General features: G+C 43.5%; 1 protein-coding gene across 1 annotated transcript in view; it reads right to left on the bottom strand.

Moving 5' to 3' along the window:
* Positions 1 to 923: 923 nt before the first annotated feature.
* Positions 924 to 16,403, bottom strand: part of CUNH14orf132 (chromosome unknown C14orf132 homolog) — a 51,886-nt gene continuing 36,406 nt past the window's right edge. Inside the window, exon 2 of the mRNA XM_024219359.2 lies at positions 924 to 1,628. Coding sequence (XP_024075127.1) covers positions 1,404 to 1,628 — 225 coding nt within the window. The 3' untranslated portion in view covers positions 924 to 1,403. The remainder of the gene's footprint in view (positions 1,629 to 16,403) is intronic.

Here is a 16,403-nt window from a genome sequence, read left to right as displayed (position 1 = left end):
CTCAGATGAGCTTTGGCTGAAGATGGATATATATCCTTCCTTTGGCAAGGAAGGCTACAGATTATTTTGGATGGATACAGCCCTTAAAAATCATTGCTCACAAGATTAATACAACAAAGATATTACCCATTAATAGAACACTGAATACAAATATTTGTATAAAATTGCTACCACAAATGATTTTACATTTCCCCCCTCGTTAGCAGGCCATAGAAACATATTAGTGCCTAAATGTAAACAATTGTCAAGGTCTATCAGCAACTTCCCTTAAGCTACTTCCCTCCAATATATCTCTGTATATCCCACCACTGTATGTAACACATGTACCCAATTCACCATGGGAGGTTATGTATGTGCACAGTAGGGCTATCTGGTAAACCTTGTGATTCATTTATCCCCATAGATGAATCATTGGCAGTTAAATAGGCTGCAGAATTACTGCACTTTAAATCATTTCTTTCATTCATAAATAAAGCTTATTTGACCACATGGCTTTTGTGGGAAATTTGGATTTCAGCATAATGAACCAAAAAGAGCCACGGACTTTATTTTCTAGAAGGGGTCAATCCAATGAACTATAATCATTATCATTTCTGGCTGTCAATAGTCTGATGGAAATTGGAGCTTTTGCCCCTCCCATTTAAAACTCACTTGCCAGCACTTCATCCTCTGGAGTACAGGTTCTGGAAATATCAAGCAGATTCAGTACTAACACTCAGATTATCATCTCTGCTCACTGTCTTTAGAAGGGGAGTCCTAGTTAAACCAGCCATGCATCCACCTGCATGCCACTGCTTTAAGATTAATAATATCTACACTTTACACATAGCCAACTGATCATGTGCATTTTAGTTCAACACACAAGAATCCTGAAAATCCGCTACTTACAATTGAGCCAATGCCGACCATCCAATGCATCTGCACATCTAGATAACTAGATTTCCAAGGAGCATAAGATACAGAGCATTTTTCATATAATGTTGTGATAGAAATACCAATCCTCAAAGCAGATTAAAAACTCAACAAAAGGAACAAACGAAAAACAGCAGAGCTACTAGAAAATCCAACCAATAGGAAATAAGCATTTTCTACATAAATCCCACTTTCATTTTGTATTTTGCATATCGGCATTGGCCTTTCACATCAAATTTATATATGACATGTATTGGCTGTTCTTGATTAAAGCTTTTGCCTCCACAAAATTTGCCAATGCATCCAAACTTTGCTACTGAAGATCAAGTTTAATAACTTGCACTTCATTTCCAGTACTGTGGCAGCTTTTAATGAACAAAATGTGTCTACCTATATATATTTATATAGCTATACATGTATATATACACAAACACGCACAACAAACACGCTTGTAGCCATCCACTCCTGCAGTATTCCAGTCTCCTGTCTTCTTAGAATGTGAAGGCATACACCACTCCCACAACCACAATGTTTCCAATTGTTGCTATGATCGCAATCCATAACAATATGGCATCGTTTGAGGAGCGGGATGTCTCTTCTGGCTGGTTCTGCATTGAAGCAGCTGCATGGACATTGGCCGATGAATTAAACAAGGAGTATTCTGTACCAAAGTCCTCATTGGGTGAGTCCATGAAAGCTCCTCCCATAACAGGAATCTGTGAAGAAGAATTTGACAACATTAGATTAAAGTCCAGGGTCAACTTTTTTTTGGGTCTTAATATGTTATTTATCTTTTCATACAAAGCAGTAACTACCACTCATTCTGGCAAAACTGCAAAGCTCTCACATGCACGATGTTGGGATGCAATGATCATATATGGAAGACTGTCCTTTGCCAGGCACATTCCTTGCCTTAATAATTAGACTAGGGGTGGGCAAACTATGGCCTGCAGACTGGATCCAGCCCATCAGGTCTTTGGATCCACCGTGCGGGATTACCAGCCACTTGGCGCCACGGGGCTAAGGCAGGCTCCCTGCATTCCCTGCCCCCGCGCTGCTCCCTGAAGCAGCCGGCACCATGTCCCTGCGGTCCCTGGAGGGGAAGGCGGGGGCAGAGGGCTCCGCATGCTGCCCTTGCCTGCAGACACTGCCCCCTGCAGCTCCCATTGGCCGGGAATGGGGAACCACGGCCAATGGGAGCTTCGGAGGAGGTACCCGCAGGCGAGGGCAGCACGCGGAGCCCTCTGCTCTTCCCTCCCCCCAGGGGCTGCAGTGATGTGGTGCCGGCCGCTTACGGGAGCAGCGTGGTGCCAGCGCAGGCAGGGAGCCTGCCTTAGCCTCACTTCATGCCACTGCCACCCTGGAGCTGCTCCGGGTAAGCAGCGCTGGGCTGGACCCTGCACCCCAGGCCCCCCCTGCACCCCAACCCCTTGCCCATAGCCCCTTCCTGCACACGGCACACCCTCCCATACCCCACACTTCCTCCAGCACCCCAGCCTCCTGCCCCAGCCCTACATTCATGGCCCTGCATTCAATTTCTCCACGCAGATGTGGCCCTTGGGCCAAAAGGTTTGCCCACCCCTGCATTAGACAATGGATCTGTCCATGCCTTGCATCATCTTCATGGGATCTTTGCACTTTTTGATAGTATAGGCAGATTTTAAATGTGCACATCATAACGTTTCCATCAGCACTATTAACTTCATTTCAGGGGACCTGTGATATTATACATGGATCTGAGAAAGACAGTTTTCTTTCTGTATGTCTGGGTACTTATATGACTCCCATCAACATAATTTCTGAGTGGAGGTGGCTGGACTTTAAATTCAGTCTGTGATTGGGGAATCAGGCACTTTTAAAACCATGCCTGCATTTTTACTTCTCTCAAGCAGGATAATCTTATACTGTAAAGTAGCTGCTCAGCTCCTTTCTTTGGCTACTTGACTTTGCTCCTCTCTTTGGACAATCATCCAAAACGGGAGGGCTATAAGACGGGAGCAGCTGAAGAACCACCCTTCCCTGCTCAAACAAGCTTCTTTTAAGGGCCAGCCTGCCCTTGTGACTAAGTAGGTACTTCTGAGCTGGGATAGGTTGATTCCACTCTAAGAGCAGCAGGAAGCGGTAGAGAGAGGGGAGACACTCGGGGAGAGACAATGAGAGGAAGCTGTGGCAGAGGCTGCAGTCAGAAGAGCTGCAGTGAGCAGGAGGCTCTTGCCAGATACCCTTGACCAGGGGGAAAGGTTTGGACTTACTTTCATAGGTGCTTCCAGAGCAATCTACATCACAGCCTTCCTGTGCAGCCTCGTTGCCAGGAAGCTAGAGGGGGCACAAAGGGCCTCAGAGCAGGTGCAGAGGTATGAGGCCTTTGCATGGATAGGTCTTTTGCATATCCCCAGGTTCTGCCATCAATATCCCCTGCTCATTTCACAGGGTGGGGTGGGCTGGTGCATGAGGCAAACTTGTCACTGACACTCACTCTTAACACTCTTTGGGGAAAGTATCATGAGGGGAGTCTCACTGAGATTCCCCACCCCCAAATCCCTCCAGTGGTTTTTCTGTGGGAGGGTTGACTGATCACACAGCATCAAAACATGCTGTGCCCTGTGGATCAGACACCAAGAAGTAATATTTACATACATTTCTCTATTAACAGTTTATTGCATGTGGCAGTCAAAAGATCTATTCCAGAACTTTGTATCCATTCTGCCCTAATAAACATGACTCGGAGGCAAGCCTGGTAAAATACAGTGCTTTTGATTTACTTGGGAAGACAGCTGAATCAAACCACATAAATAAAAACACTATTAATCTTTAGCTGGTTTTTGCTTCATTGTAAAGAAGCCAGAGCTTTAACTCAGCCTGATTATGGGTCCCATCAATTGGTATCAGATGGGACCCACAATTTAAGAATGGTGGAAATCTTGTAATACTTTGATCATTAAGACCCTGATCCTGCAAAAAAGTATGCCCATGCTTAACTTTAAGCAGGTGAGTACAGTAACTCCTCACTTAAAGTTGCCCTGCTTAACGTTGTTTCATTGTTACCTTGCTGATCAATTAGAGAACATGCTCGTTTAAAGTTGCACAATGCTCCCTTATAACGTTGTTTGGGAGCTGCCTGCTTTGTCCACTGCTTGCAGAAAGAGCAGCCCCTTGGAACTAGTGGTGGGGGCTTGGAACCAGGGTGGACTGGCAGCCCCCCATCAGCTCCCCTAAGTTCCCTGTGCAGCAGCTGCCCAGCAGGCTAGCAATTGCCGGCAGTTCAGCTGTCCCTCCTCCCACTGCCGTGCGCTGCTCCTGCCCTCTGCCTTGGAGCTGCTCCCGGGAGCCTCCTGCTTGCTGTGCAGAGGGCGGGGGATAGGGATGCTAATGTCAGGGTGACTCCGAGAGGGACAGGGACCCTCTGCCGAATTGCCGCCGAAGAGCCCGACGTGCTGCCCCTTCCCCTTGGCCGCCCCAAGCACCTGCTTGCTCAGCTGGTGCCTGGAGCCGGCCCTGATGACAGGTGGTCCTTTTCTTCCTTTATAGGAATGAAAAGGAAAGAATAGATTCTGTGAAGGAAACAAGAATGGATAGTTATCTCACTGTACTGATCCTATTTCTTAAAGGAAGATTACCATTAGCATCAAACAGGCTGATCCTGCAAGATGCTGAGCCTTTCCCACTACCCGCAGCTCCTGATGGAGTCATTAGGAGTCGAGGGTCCTCAGCACATTGTAAGACTGGCCACATAAAATACAACTCTTTCACCTAAGGAGAATGGACTACAGCAAGGAAACTTAGTAAAAGGCACTTTGCAAAAAAATCTGTAATGAACTGAGTATTCCAGGGACAGAAAATATTTTTATTACAAATACGGTACCTAAAACCGATCACCAGTCATCCTCTGATCCTAAAATAAATGATTCACAAAATTCCAAATCAAGAAGCAGACATTTACAAATGCCTTATTATATTATCACTCCACAGTCTGATTTTCTTTCAAACCGTTTAAGAATGAGGGACCAAGATCATTTTTTGCTTTCCTAAACATTTCCAGAGCATAATTCAAAAACCAGTCAGAGAACACTTCAACCTCCCTGGACACTCAATAACAGACTTAAAAGTGGCAATTCTTCAACAACAAAACTTCAAAAACAGATTCCAACGAGAAACTGCAGAACTGGAATTAATTTGTAAACTGGACACCATCAAATTAGGCCTGAATAAAGACTGTGAGTGGATGGGTCACTACAAAAACTAAAAACTAATTTCCCCATGCTAATTTTCCCCTACTGTTACTCACACCTTCTTGTCAACTGTTTGAAATGGGCCACCCTGATTATCACTACAAAAGTGATTTTTCCTCCTCTTGATAATAGCTCACTTTAATTGAATTGTCTCGTTAGCATTGGTAAGACAACGCCCACCTTTTCATGTACTATGTATGTATATCTTCCTACTGTATTTTCCACTCCATGCAGCTGATCAAGTGGGTTTTAGCCCATGAAAGCTTATGCCGAAATAAACGTGTTAGTCTCTAAAGTGCCACAAGGACTCCTCGTTGTTTTTGCTGATACAGACTAACACGGCTACAATGCTAAAACCTGTCACAATAATCATAGCTTCTTGGGTTTAGGCTAGAATGTTTGAAAAAGCCCTTGGAAAAAAATCTTTGGTCAACAAATGAACCTTTACTTATGGGGGGAAGGGGAAATTATGTTTACCACAAACACCACACATTATTTGCAGGGGGAACTGGTGCTTGCTGTTCAACAGGCTCTCCAGGGCCTGATCTAGTCCTCTTTAACGTCAATGGAAAACACCTATTAACATCAATGGGAGATGGATCAAGTTTCAGTAGCATGTCTGATGCACCGTCCACCTTTTGGTTTTCAACAGTAAATGATCATTTATTTCTGAATCAAGAACCTATTTCTCAGTTATTAGAGGAGGGATGATTAGTGCATTATCCATCTTCAAAAGATGAAATGTGGAGTGAAGTCCAAGCTTTGAACAATCCTGTTATTCTCATATTAATCTTTACTCAAGCCTGAGCTTATACAGACAGATTTCTCAAAATATCCCCAGGGGAGCATTAGTAAATGACGCTATAAGTATCAAACAGGCCTTGAAATGGGGAGAGTGCAGTCTCAGGTTGGGATTACATTTTAAAAACCTACTATATTCAAGGCACTTGAGAGACAATCTTTCAGAAAACAGTTTTTAACACGAAAGGACCAGAGCATTAGAGCCTGCACTAAGAATTTGGAGCAAACACAGCTCTAAGCTCTGCACATCCCAGGGAAAGAAAAGGCTAACAACTTCTCAGGGATCCCACCGTTTTTGTGGGAACAGCCTCTGTAAAATCAATTATGTTCTAAAAATGATTTGGTTTCCTTTGCTCCAAAGAATACAGGGGCATGTGTGGTTTAACAGGCTCTCTTCTGGGTGGTTGAACAGCATCGTGGGCCAGTGAAGAGTGGGAGGAGTGAAGTCATGGCCCCAGATGCTTATGGAGCAGGGCATTATTGATCAGTTGCCATGTTTCACTGGGAAGGTGGGTGCAGTGTACTTGAGTAGTGGGCTAGTGATTCCTATATACGGTACCAACAGTTTATAGACTGAGGATCAAATTTTCTCCTTCACCACACCATAAAAGACCTACAAGGGCAGGGCAGGCTTACATGTCCTGTTGCCGTTCAACCATATCACCTCTTGTGAGAGGTGAGGCTTGCAGTAGAGTAGTCTTGCCATGGGGAGTGACCATCAAGAGGTGAAGAAGCTGAGATACAGGGGTGGACTGGTGGATCTCTGGCCTTCCATTTGGCAGGGATCTGTCTCTGGGAGTCCCCTGGCCCCTATTTCTGCTCTGCAGCATTGTCATATGGTCCCCTTGCCCTTCACTGTGCACATACTCCCACTACTGCGCCACAGAGGGTTATTGCTTCTAGCAGCATTAACTTGCATTGCCTCAAATGTCAAGTCCCACTTACCTGCAAGGGGAACAAGGTAACTCTTCCCCCTCACTTCCTACCTATGTGGATTTAACTTCTCACCAGCACACTTAGCCACACCCCTCTTCGTCATGTACAGCTGAGCTCAAGAGAAGCAGCTTAATGTGGAGGATAACAGAGCATAGCCACTTTCCCCCATGACAGGACCTCTACTCAACTCTGCTTTGCAGAATTTGGCCCATCATTTGTAAAGCATGTGGGGGACCGTCTGGGATGAAATGTGTTTGATACATGTAAACTGTTATCAATAGCACTCAAAGCTGTAAAAGGCAGACCCTCCTTCAGTGTGGCCTGCTCTAAAGGTTTCAAGTGGAATGTAAAGCATATTTCATTTTTAATGGAAAATAACCAGTGTAACATTTATACTACATCAGTGGTTCTCAAAATGTGGGTTGGGACCAATGTTCTCTCTAATTTTTTTCACCCATGTGTGGAATAAATTTTGTTATGTGCACCAAGTTGATGTGCAGATGTGTGCCACCAGTAGAAACAAAAAAACCTAGATATAATATATATTTTTTAAAAGTGACCAATAGGGATAATTTCTCCAGCCAGGACAAGTTAGGCATTTTAGAACTCACTACTCAAAGAATTAAATGTAAGTGTAAGAGAGAAATAAAAATTATGAAATGCATAGACCAGTCAACAAATTAAAATAACACACTTTGAAAGAATAAAATTACAGAGAATATATGTGCATTGCAGGAAGTACCAAGAAGTAACAACAACAACAGTGCTGTGAGGTGTGTTACACAGACTCTGTGTGTGTCTGTGAGAGAGAGAGAGATCATGTGCATGTGTGTGACACACACACTGTGTGTGTGACACAGAGACAGTGTGTGTGTGTGTGTGTGTGTGTGTGTGTGTGTGTGTGTGTGTCACAGAGACTGTGTGTATGATGGCTGCTGGGGAAGTTTCTGAGAGACGCCTGTCCACTGTCTCTTTACAGCACTCACTGAAAGCTCTCCTCCTCCTGAACCATGTCCCCCCTCCCCTGCTCTGCGGAGATGGGGTAGATGGGCAGGGGAGAGGGGGAGAGACAGAGTGTGTGTGTGTGTCTGAGAGACCCTGCACTGTCTCTTTAAGGCACTCACTCACCCAAAGGCTTGTTCAGACCTCAGAGCTGCTGCAAGTCCTGAGGCCTATTCCTTCTACCCTGCTCTGTGGAGATGGGGTACAGGGGCTGGGGGAGGGGAAGGGAGACACCCTGGCATCAGCACCATCCTTTCCCCCTCCCCAGCCCTGCTCTGCAGAGCCAGCAGGAGGGTCCCGGGAGCAGCTGCAGAAGCAAGGTGGCTGCAAAGCAGCGGGGGGGGAGAGGCACCTGAACACACACTGCCGTCTGGATGTGCGTGGCTCTGCTATTCAAATGCACAGCACTTGAATCTCTCCTGGGCGGCCGCCCAAGCGCATGGCTTCCAGGGAACACAGGTCGGGATCCCAAAGTGGGTTGCGACCTTCTTTTAATGGGGTCGCCAGGGCTGGCATTAGACTTGCTGGGGCCTGGGGCCGAAGCCTGAGCCCCGGTCGGCAGGGCTCAGGCTTGGGCTTCAGCCCTGGGCTCAGGTTAAAGGCCCCCGCCTCTACCTGGGGCTGAAGCCCGTGGGCTTTGACTTTGGTCCCCCTCTGGCCCGGGGCAGTGGGGCTTGAGTGGGCTCAGGCTTCAGTCCTCCCTCCTGGAGTCGTGTAGTAATTTTTGTTGTCAGAAGGGGGTCGCGGTGCAATGAAGTTTGAGAACCCCTGTATTACACAAACAGAGAGAGATGTTGTGTGTGTGCATTTGTAATGCTATCAGTAGAACACTTCATTTGAAGGGCTTGCCTCTTAAACAAAATCATTTTACTAGACTTAGATTATTTATTATTTGAATCCGAGAAGCTATAAGTACCTTAAGACACATGGTGCTGCCACTTCTGTGTAAGTACCATTCAGAGTACATGGACAGTGTGGACATGCACAGCATTGCAAGTAATGTCAAGTCGGAACCCTGCAATACCACACACAATGCAAATGAATAGTTTTCAACATCTGAGAGTAGCACATGGTGAAAAAGCTCAGCCGACTTTTTGAAGGACTTGCAGTGACCCATTATGAAGTGCTGACTTTCAGCAGCTGGTACAGACATATTTTATAACATTGAGTCTCTCTATTTATAGGTTCGCTCTTCATCACAGATTGGAAGGCATTTAGTCTCTAATAGTTGCCTTCTGATTAAATTCGCATCTCCCTTAGCACAAAACACTGCTAAAATTGCTTTCCTCTGAGTCTGGTATCTCCTTGTCATACAGCAGTGAGAGAGGAAAGACAGTCCAGTGGTGAGGCCTTTAGACTGGGATTTGAAAGAGCTGCATTCAAGTCCCAGCTCAGCCATAGACTTCCTGTGCACCTTTGGGCAAGTCATTTAGTCTTTCTGTGCCTCAGTTCCCCATTTGTAAAATAAGGATAACAGCACTGTGCACCACAGGGGTGTTATGGGGAGAACTCAGAGACTGTGAGGTGCTCAGATACTACAGCGATGGGGCCCTCTAACTACCTAAGATAGACAGATTCACCTACTAGGTCTTAAGAATGGAAAGCAGGAAATACGGACAAGATGCTCAGCTGTTGTAATTTAGTGTAGCTCCATTGAGATAATTGAAGATGCATTGATTTACAGCAGCTGAGGATCTTGCCCATGTCATCCTACCATGGCAGACTGGCGTCCTCGCTGTGCCTGCTCTGACTCCTTCTGAAGTCCATGGGTCGGGACCCCCAAGTGGGTTGCGTTGAGAGACTTGGGTAGCTTTCCCTCAGCAGGTCTGTACTCACACTGACATCCTCTGGTTTTCCTGAAAGCTGCTGTAAATGACATCTCCTTTATTGGGTCAAGGTGCCCTGCTGCTAGCCATATCTATTGTGACCTGCCTGTCTTCATGAATAAAGGGTGTGGGCTGGGAGAAGTAATGCTACTTTGTTTCAGAACACCTTTATCTCCCCCCTAGATGTATTTTTATGTTTACAAAGGTGATTGGGCCAAATATATTTCTAGATCTTGATTTGGGTCCTGGGAAAGAGAGAGAATGTGTTCAAATAAAAAAAGAGCTTAAGTAAAAGACTATAGAACACACATCACATATCCTCATCTCCTACATCATGTCTCTCTTTGATTCTGAAATAGCTAATGCAACATAAAGATGAAGAGAAAGGAAGAAAATAAATAGGGAAAGAAAATGCTGAACAAAAATGAGTTACAATTCTTATGAAAACCAATACATCATTAGCAGTATTCTTACTCTTCAGTTCTTGCAGCGGGTCTGAAAACATGTGGTTTTAAGGAAAATATCCATTAAGGAAAAAGCTGAGGCTTTTTTCCCTTTGAAGCATTTCCCTTTGAAGCATTCTCTTTGAAAGCCAGGTATTTTCTTCCATTCCTGCATGTGTTTTCCATGAAGGAACTAATATTTAGAATGATTTAATATAATGATGTTATCAGTAGGGTTACACCATGAGGGCACTGCAAGTATGAAAAATCGGGACAGGGGGTGGGGGGTAATAGCAGCCTATATAAGAAAAAGACCCCCAAATCGGGACTGTCCTTATAAAATCGGGACATCTGGCCACCCTAGGTATATTTGAGGATATAACCCTTATGGCTGTCTCAGAGTTGCTGACAATGAGGCAGCTATTTTGTATCATTACCTACAGTAGTGCTGCTGTGATAGCAATTACTCCCCTCAGTAGGCAAATGTATCCTAGCCTGCCTTTGTACTACAACCAACACTATATAAAATGCATCAGGCAGATAGTTTGATGGATCTTCAATCTGCGTGGAATAGCTATATGTTTCTTTGATGAAGTAGAGCTAAGCTGTATTAGCTTGTTAGTGTGGCATAGCTAAGGCTCAGCTGGTTAATGTTTTATGGGGAGTGCAACTGAGTCTGATCTAGCCTACAAGATATTATTATTCCCAGTACGAGCTGGTTCACACAATGGTCAACATAGGCTACGTGGTGGGTTTTTAAAAAAATTCTTCATGTTTTAGACCCACTAAGATTTACTCTCACATAATGGGTCCCTCTAGATTCAGCCCCTCCAACACTTGCCCTCTAAAATCTTCCAGCCTTTGTCAGAAGCACCAAAACTACCTAAATCGGCATCAAATGTAGCCATTTGGAGTGGACAGATTTTTATTTTTTATGAACTCACCAAGCCAATCGGTAATGAGTTCTAGTCATTTAATAATAATTAGTTTTGAACTCAACCTGTGTTGAGATATACACTTCCACTTCCATCTCTACTAATGAGAGCCAAACACCCTCATACCCTATCTAGAGATGCAGCAATAGACTAAACATCCTGTTAGGCAGATAACAACAGATAGGGGTGAAAAAATACAAAGCTTTGATCCAAGGCCCATTGAAATCAATGGTAAGAATCCCATTAACGTCAACAAGCATTGGATCAGGCCCCAAAGGCACATAATATAATATCATTATATTAAATCCACTAGCTAATTGAAAAAATCGTCTTCAGTGATTTCAGGAGGCAGTTGATGTAGCATCAGAAAGACCTGTGTTCTATTCCTGGCTCTGCCAGTAATTTGCTATGTGACTTTGGACAATTAACATGATATGTCTGTGCCTTAGTTTCCCATTCCTTAAAAAAAAGATTAATGATACTTATCTACCCTTGTCAAGTACTTTGAGATCTGTTCATGAAAAACACTCTGTAATGGCTAGTTTTATACTATTTAATTATAATCAAGAGAATGAGACAGTTGACCCCCTCTCCACCAGTGTTTTACACCAGTACCACATCCAAAGCCAAGAGAGGTGGCCATGAAACATTGGGGCTTTTACTTGGTAGAGGATTCCATTTGGCATCATTACCTGATTTATTTTTAAGAGAAGGATTTTTTAAAATATAAGGTGTGGCATTATGAGCTGCATGCACGTGGACTTTTTCATCTGACAGATAAACCTCCTCTTAGTTTTTGCACCGCATCTATTGAAACATTACACTAATACAATGTACATGGTATTGCTAACTGCATTAAGTACATTTCCATGTGTCTGAAATGAAATGTCCTCCCACAAGGCATTGTGCGCTGGGCTGTGTTGCTTTTTTTCAGATAAAATATAATATTGGAATATAGAAAAAGAGGATCTAACTCAAGGTCCATCTAATCTAAATCCTATATCTGATGGTGGCCGATACCAGAAATTTCATAGGATGGTACAAAAATAAGAAACCCTGTAGTTGGCAGATATGGGATAATCTACCCCCCATTAAGGTCTCTTCCTAATCCCTAATAGTTAGGAGTGATTTGAACTCTGACACTTGACTAACCAAGATTGGTTATTCCTTGTGTACCATGACATTCCTTCATATGCAGGAATGGTTCTGTCAAATGAAGGGTATGATTAGTGAGAATAGGGCTTTGATACATATACAGAATGAGTACCTGGAAAGTGCAATCGTTGAAGCAGCTTGAGTGCACCTTTTGCATTCTGTATTGGTGGCACTGAACAACTGGGATGGCAATTCAGTGAACTGCTAGTCAGGAAGTACTCTAATGTCACTGTCAGGGCTGGCCATTGCTGTTAGGAGCTAACGTGTACTGATGTGCTTGGGCCAGGACGAGAGCCTCACCAGCCATGGTTTGTGACTGGCAAGCAGGTATCACAGACTGTATACAGGTTGCTGATATGAATCTGAGCCAAGTCAGTAGAAAATGAAAACTCTGATCATTTGAAGGCTGTTTTGTGGCCTATGAAAAATGAATTTGGTGATCTCAGTCCAATTCAAAAGCCCACGTCACTTAGCCATGATCCAAACCACACTGAAGTAAATGGAAAGGCTCCTATTAAATTCAATGGATTTTGGATCAAGCTTTTATTTACATTCTCAGCAGAGACACCAAGGACTGGAAAGACATGAAGCCTGACCTATCCTTTCTCTCCTGGAGGTGGTCAGTTCTGGTCAGGGCTGAGGGGATGAGAGGCACTATGGTCCAGTGGATAGGGCCTGGTTACTCATGAAACTTGGCTTTTACTTTTGGCTCTGCCACTGACCTGCTCTATGACGTGAATAAGTCACTTCACGATCCTTTGCTTCTCTTTGCTCTCCACTTTTATATCAATTCCTTATTTATATTTTAGCTCTTCACGGCAGGGACTGTTTCTTATTATGTTTTTAATACAGCGCCTAGAACAATGAGGCCCCAATCTCGATTGGGGAGTCTAGTCACTTATGTAATATAAATAATAACACAATTGTTTGCATTACTGTAGTTCTCAGAAACCTCAATCAAAATTGGGTCTTTATCGTCCTGGGCATTGAACCAACATACATGAAGACATATCTGCTCTGAAGTGGCTTAAAGAATCACTTCTGGTTCTATTAACAGTGGATATTTCAATCAGATGAATATCAGAATATTTCAGAACCCTGATCCATCCCTTGTTTTTTCATTTCTGTTTTAAATGGTGATTAGTTACACTTGGAAACGTTCTGCAGCATCAGCCCATTTTTTACCTTTTTCTTGTTACCCATATTAAAAGAAATAAAGAAATTACTTTATCTAAGATCAGTATCAACTGCATGTCACAATTACTAGTGATGCTTTATACCAACACCTGTATTAATGTGTGGCATAGAAGAGTGGGAGACACTAGTTGCTGGCAGGTATCCACTCCAGATACCTGATCTACCTATGAGATTTCAAGTCATTGGATACAGAAGCTCCAATTCTCCTCTCACACTGATTTTTCACTGGTATAACAACATTGACTTCAATAGCTTTACACCTGATTTACAGATGTGTAAGTGAGAGGAGACTCAGGCCCCCTCACTTTTTCCCCACTCACGCTATTATTTCAGGAAATACACCATCTGGAAATGTTTGTAGGAATGGCAGCCATTCAGAACAAGCTGAAGCTGTGATGTAATCTGTGGTTGTTTAACTGGTATGGCAGCTCAGAGAAAGAAGAGATCCAAGCAAGTGGAGTCCACTTATTCTGCAATAGCAACAACCTGTGAGCTCCAAGTATCCTGGGTTACTTAGTCCCTGTTTGGCCCACACATGATATGAAATGTGCTTGCAGATCACACTGCAGGCTGTAGATGCATGATTGCATGAAATAGTAGGCCAAACTCTCAACTACTCAGGAAGTCCACATGAAATGTGCATGTGACCCTAAAGAAAAAGGACCTATGGCTTGTGAAGTAGTTGTACTGTCTAATTAGCATGGTAATTTAACTTCCAAACATAGTATGGTTAAACTTTAATAATGTTGGAATCTCTTAAAACAGATGCTCTCAGGCAGATTTCTGTTTTATCCACTAATGACTGTCGTACACAATTATGTCTCTGGTTTCAAAGGTTACGGGGTTTACCTGCTGGTAGGCAAATGCTGATAAGTCACAGCAAACAAATGTACTTAAGCCAACACCCTGGTGAGTCCAACAGAGATAGTTGGGGTACTATTGTGGAGGTAAGAGAACTAGACTGTGATGCAGTTACAATAATTCAAAGAGGTGGACAGTGTAATCACCAGCATTTGCAGTGTCTGAATTAGCTTCTCTGGAGAACACTGCCCTACTCTGATCCCTGCTTGAAAAGTTGTGCTGTAGGTCCTCTTCTAGGCTTCTTGGGTCAACAAGGAGTGTTGTCGGAACTTCACAAACTAGTTGAGGGAAAAGGGAAATTGCCACAGCCTAGAGTGTCACAGACAGGCAGGAGGCAGCTGCAGAGGAAGAGGGACATCATGGGTATATGAAGGTTAGGGATGATCAGTTGAGGCCCTGCATACTTCACATTGGGCCTGATCCAAAGTCCACTGAAGTCAGTGGAAAGACTCATTGACTTCAGTGGACTTTGGATCAGGCCCAGAGGACTGTACAAACCCTACAACAAGCCCTGGACTTTGGCATACCACCAACTTCCTGCAACGTGCCTGGAAGGATCGAGGCAGGAAATACATGTTTATTCCCATACCAAGGGAATACAATACACATGTATGGTTTACCAGCTTAGTTAAGAACACGTGAAAATAGGAGTTCACGCTGGAAATGCTAACAAGATCTGTAATTACAGAGCACTGCTGTCACAGGTGGATCAGAGTGGGAAGTGGTTTTCCTGTCCCATGAAAATTCTCGAGATTTTTAAAACATTTCCGGTAAAAAGTTGAAATCTTGAAAATTTTCACAAATCAAAAAGGCAAAAGAAATTAGCTCAGCACTCAAAATGTTTTGCTTTAATAATTTTGCAACATTTCAGTTGTGAGCTTTTACATTCTTTAAATTTTTGTTTTACTATAAACTAACTAAAAGTCATTTTGAAATAAAAAAACAGAATTGTGCACGTTGGAAATTTTTGACAATGTGAAAGCTCCCCCGCCCCGAAGACAGAAAGCTTCTAGAAAGCAGATAAGAGGATGATTCATTACCAAGGGAGCGTCTCTGTATCCTATCTGTCTTAGAACTGAACTGACATGTTTCAAAAAAGGAACAGTGCCAAAAAAAAAATCAAATCTAGGTATTTATTGGAACCTTTACAGCACAGGATCAAGTGAGATGGATTTTGAGTATGACATTACTTACAAAACACAGAAAAAACAAGACCTGAGAGCAACACAATTCTCATGTCTTGATTTGTTTCACATCTGCAGGAGGAACATTGTGAAAATAAGCAAATTTTGCTTCTCTATTATATCCCTTACTTCCATCTGGGCCAGTCTTTTCTATTTAGATTAGTGGTTTTTAACCTGTGGTCTGCAGATCCCTGGGGTTCCACAGATTATGTTTAAGGGGTCCATGAAAGGTTGTTGTTACTGTAGAACAGTGGTTTTTAACCTGGGGTCCGCAGACTAAGTCTGAGATTTCCAAAGGGCTCCGCATCTCTATTTGAAAATTTTTAGGGATCCTGCAAACGAAAAGGTTGAAAACCACTGATATAGACTGTAAGCCCTGCAAGACAGGGATGGTCTCTTACTCCATGTTTGTGCACTGCCCAGTACAATGGAACCCCATTCATGATTGGACCCAAGGTACTATCAGGGTAGAAATATATAAATACGACTGATGCATCAGGATCAAAATAACGCACCAGCCAAGGTCTTCCATTCACATATTGCTCATTTACCTCCCATCATTTGCCCACTGGCAAATCAAGTGCTGACAGCAGTAAGGGAAACCATGTTTTTATATCATTCCTCTTCCTGGTATGGGATAATTCCAGAAATGGCTGGCCAATCAGAGCCATCAATGCTATGATGTAATTTGGAATTATGCCATATAGATACATAGGGGCAAAATTGTTAAAAGTTAACTAGTGATGTTAGGAACCTCAGGTTTGTGGGTAGCTGATTTGAAACCCCTTAGTGCTGCTTGATTTTCAGAAAGAGCTGAGTAACCGCCCTCTGAATGTGAAGCCGCTTTAGCGTGTCTCAAACTGGGCACCTCCCAAAAGAGGTACCCGCTATTACTAGTCACTTTTGACTATCTTGGACCGCA

This window comes from Terrapene carolina, unplaced genomic scaffold, assembly GCF_002925995.2.
Source record: "Terrapene carolina triunguis isolate 2854851 unplaced genomic scaffold, T_m_triunguis-2.0 Scaffold96, whole genome shotgun sequence".
NCBI lineage: Eukaryota > Metazoa > Chordata > Testudines > Emydidae > Terrapene > Terrapene triunguis.
Note: the sequence above shows the minus strand (reverse complement) of the source record. Positions and strands in the feature narration are given on the sequence as shown.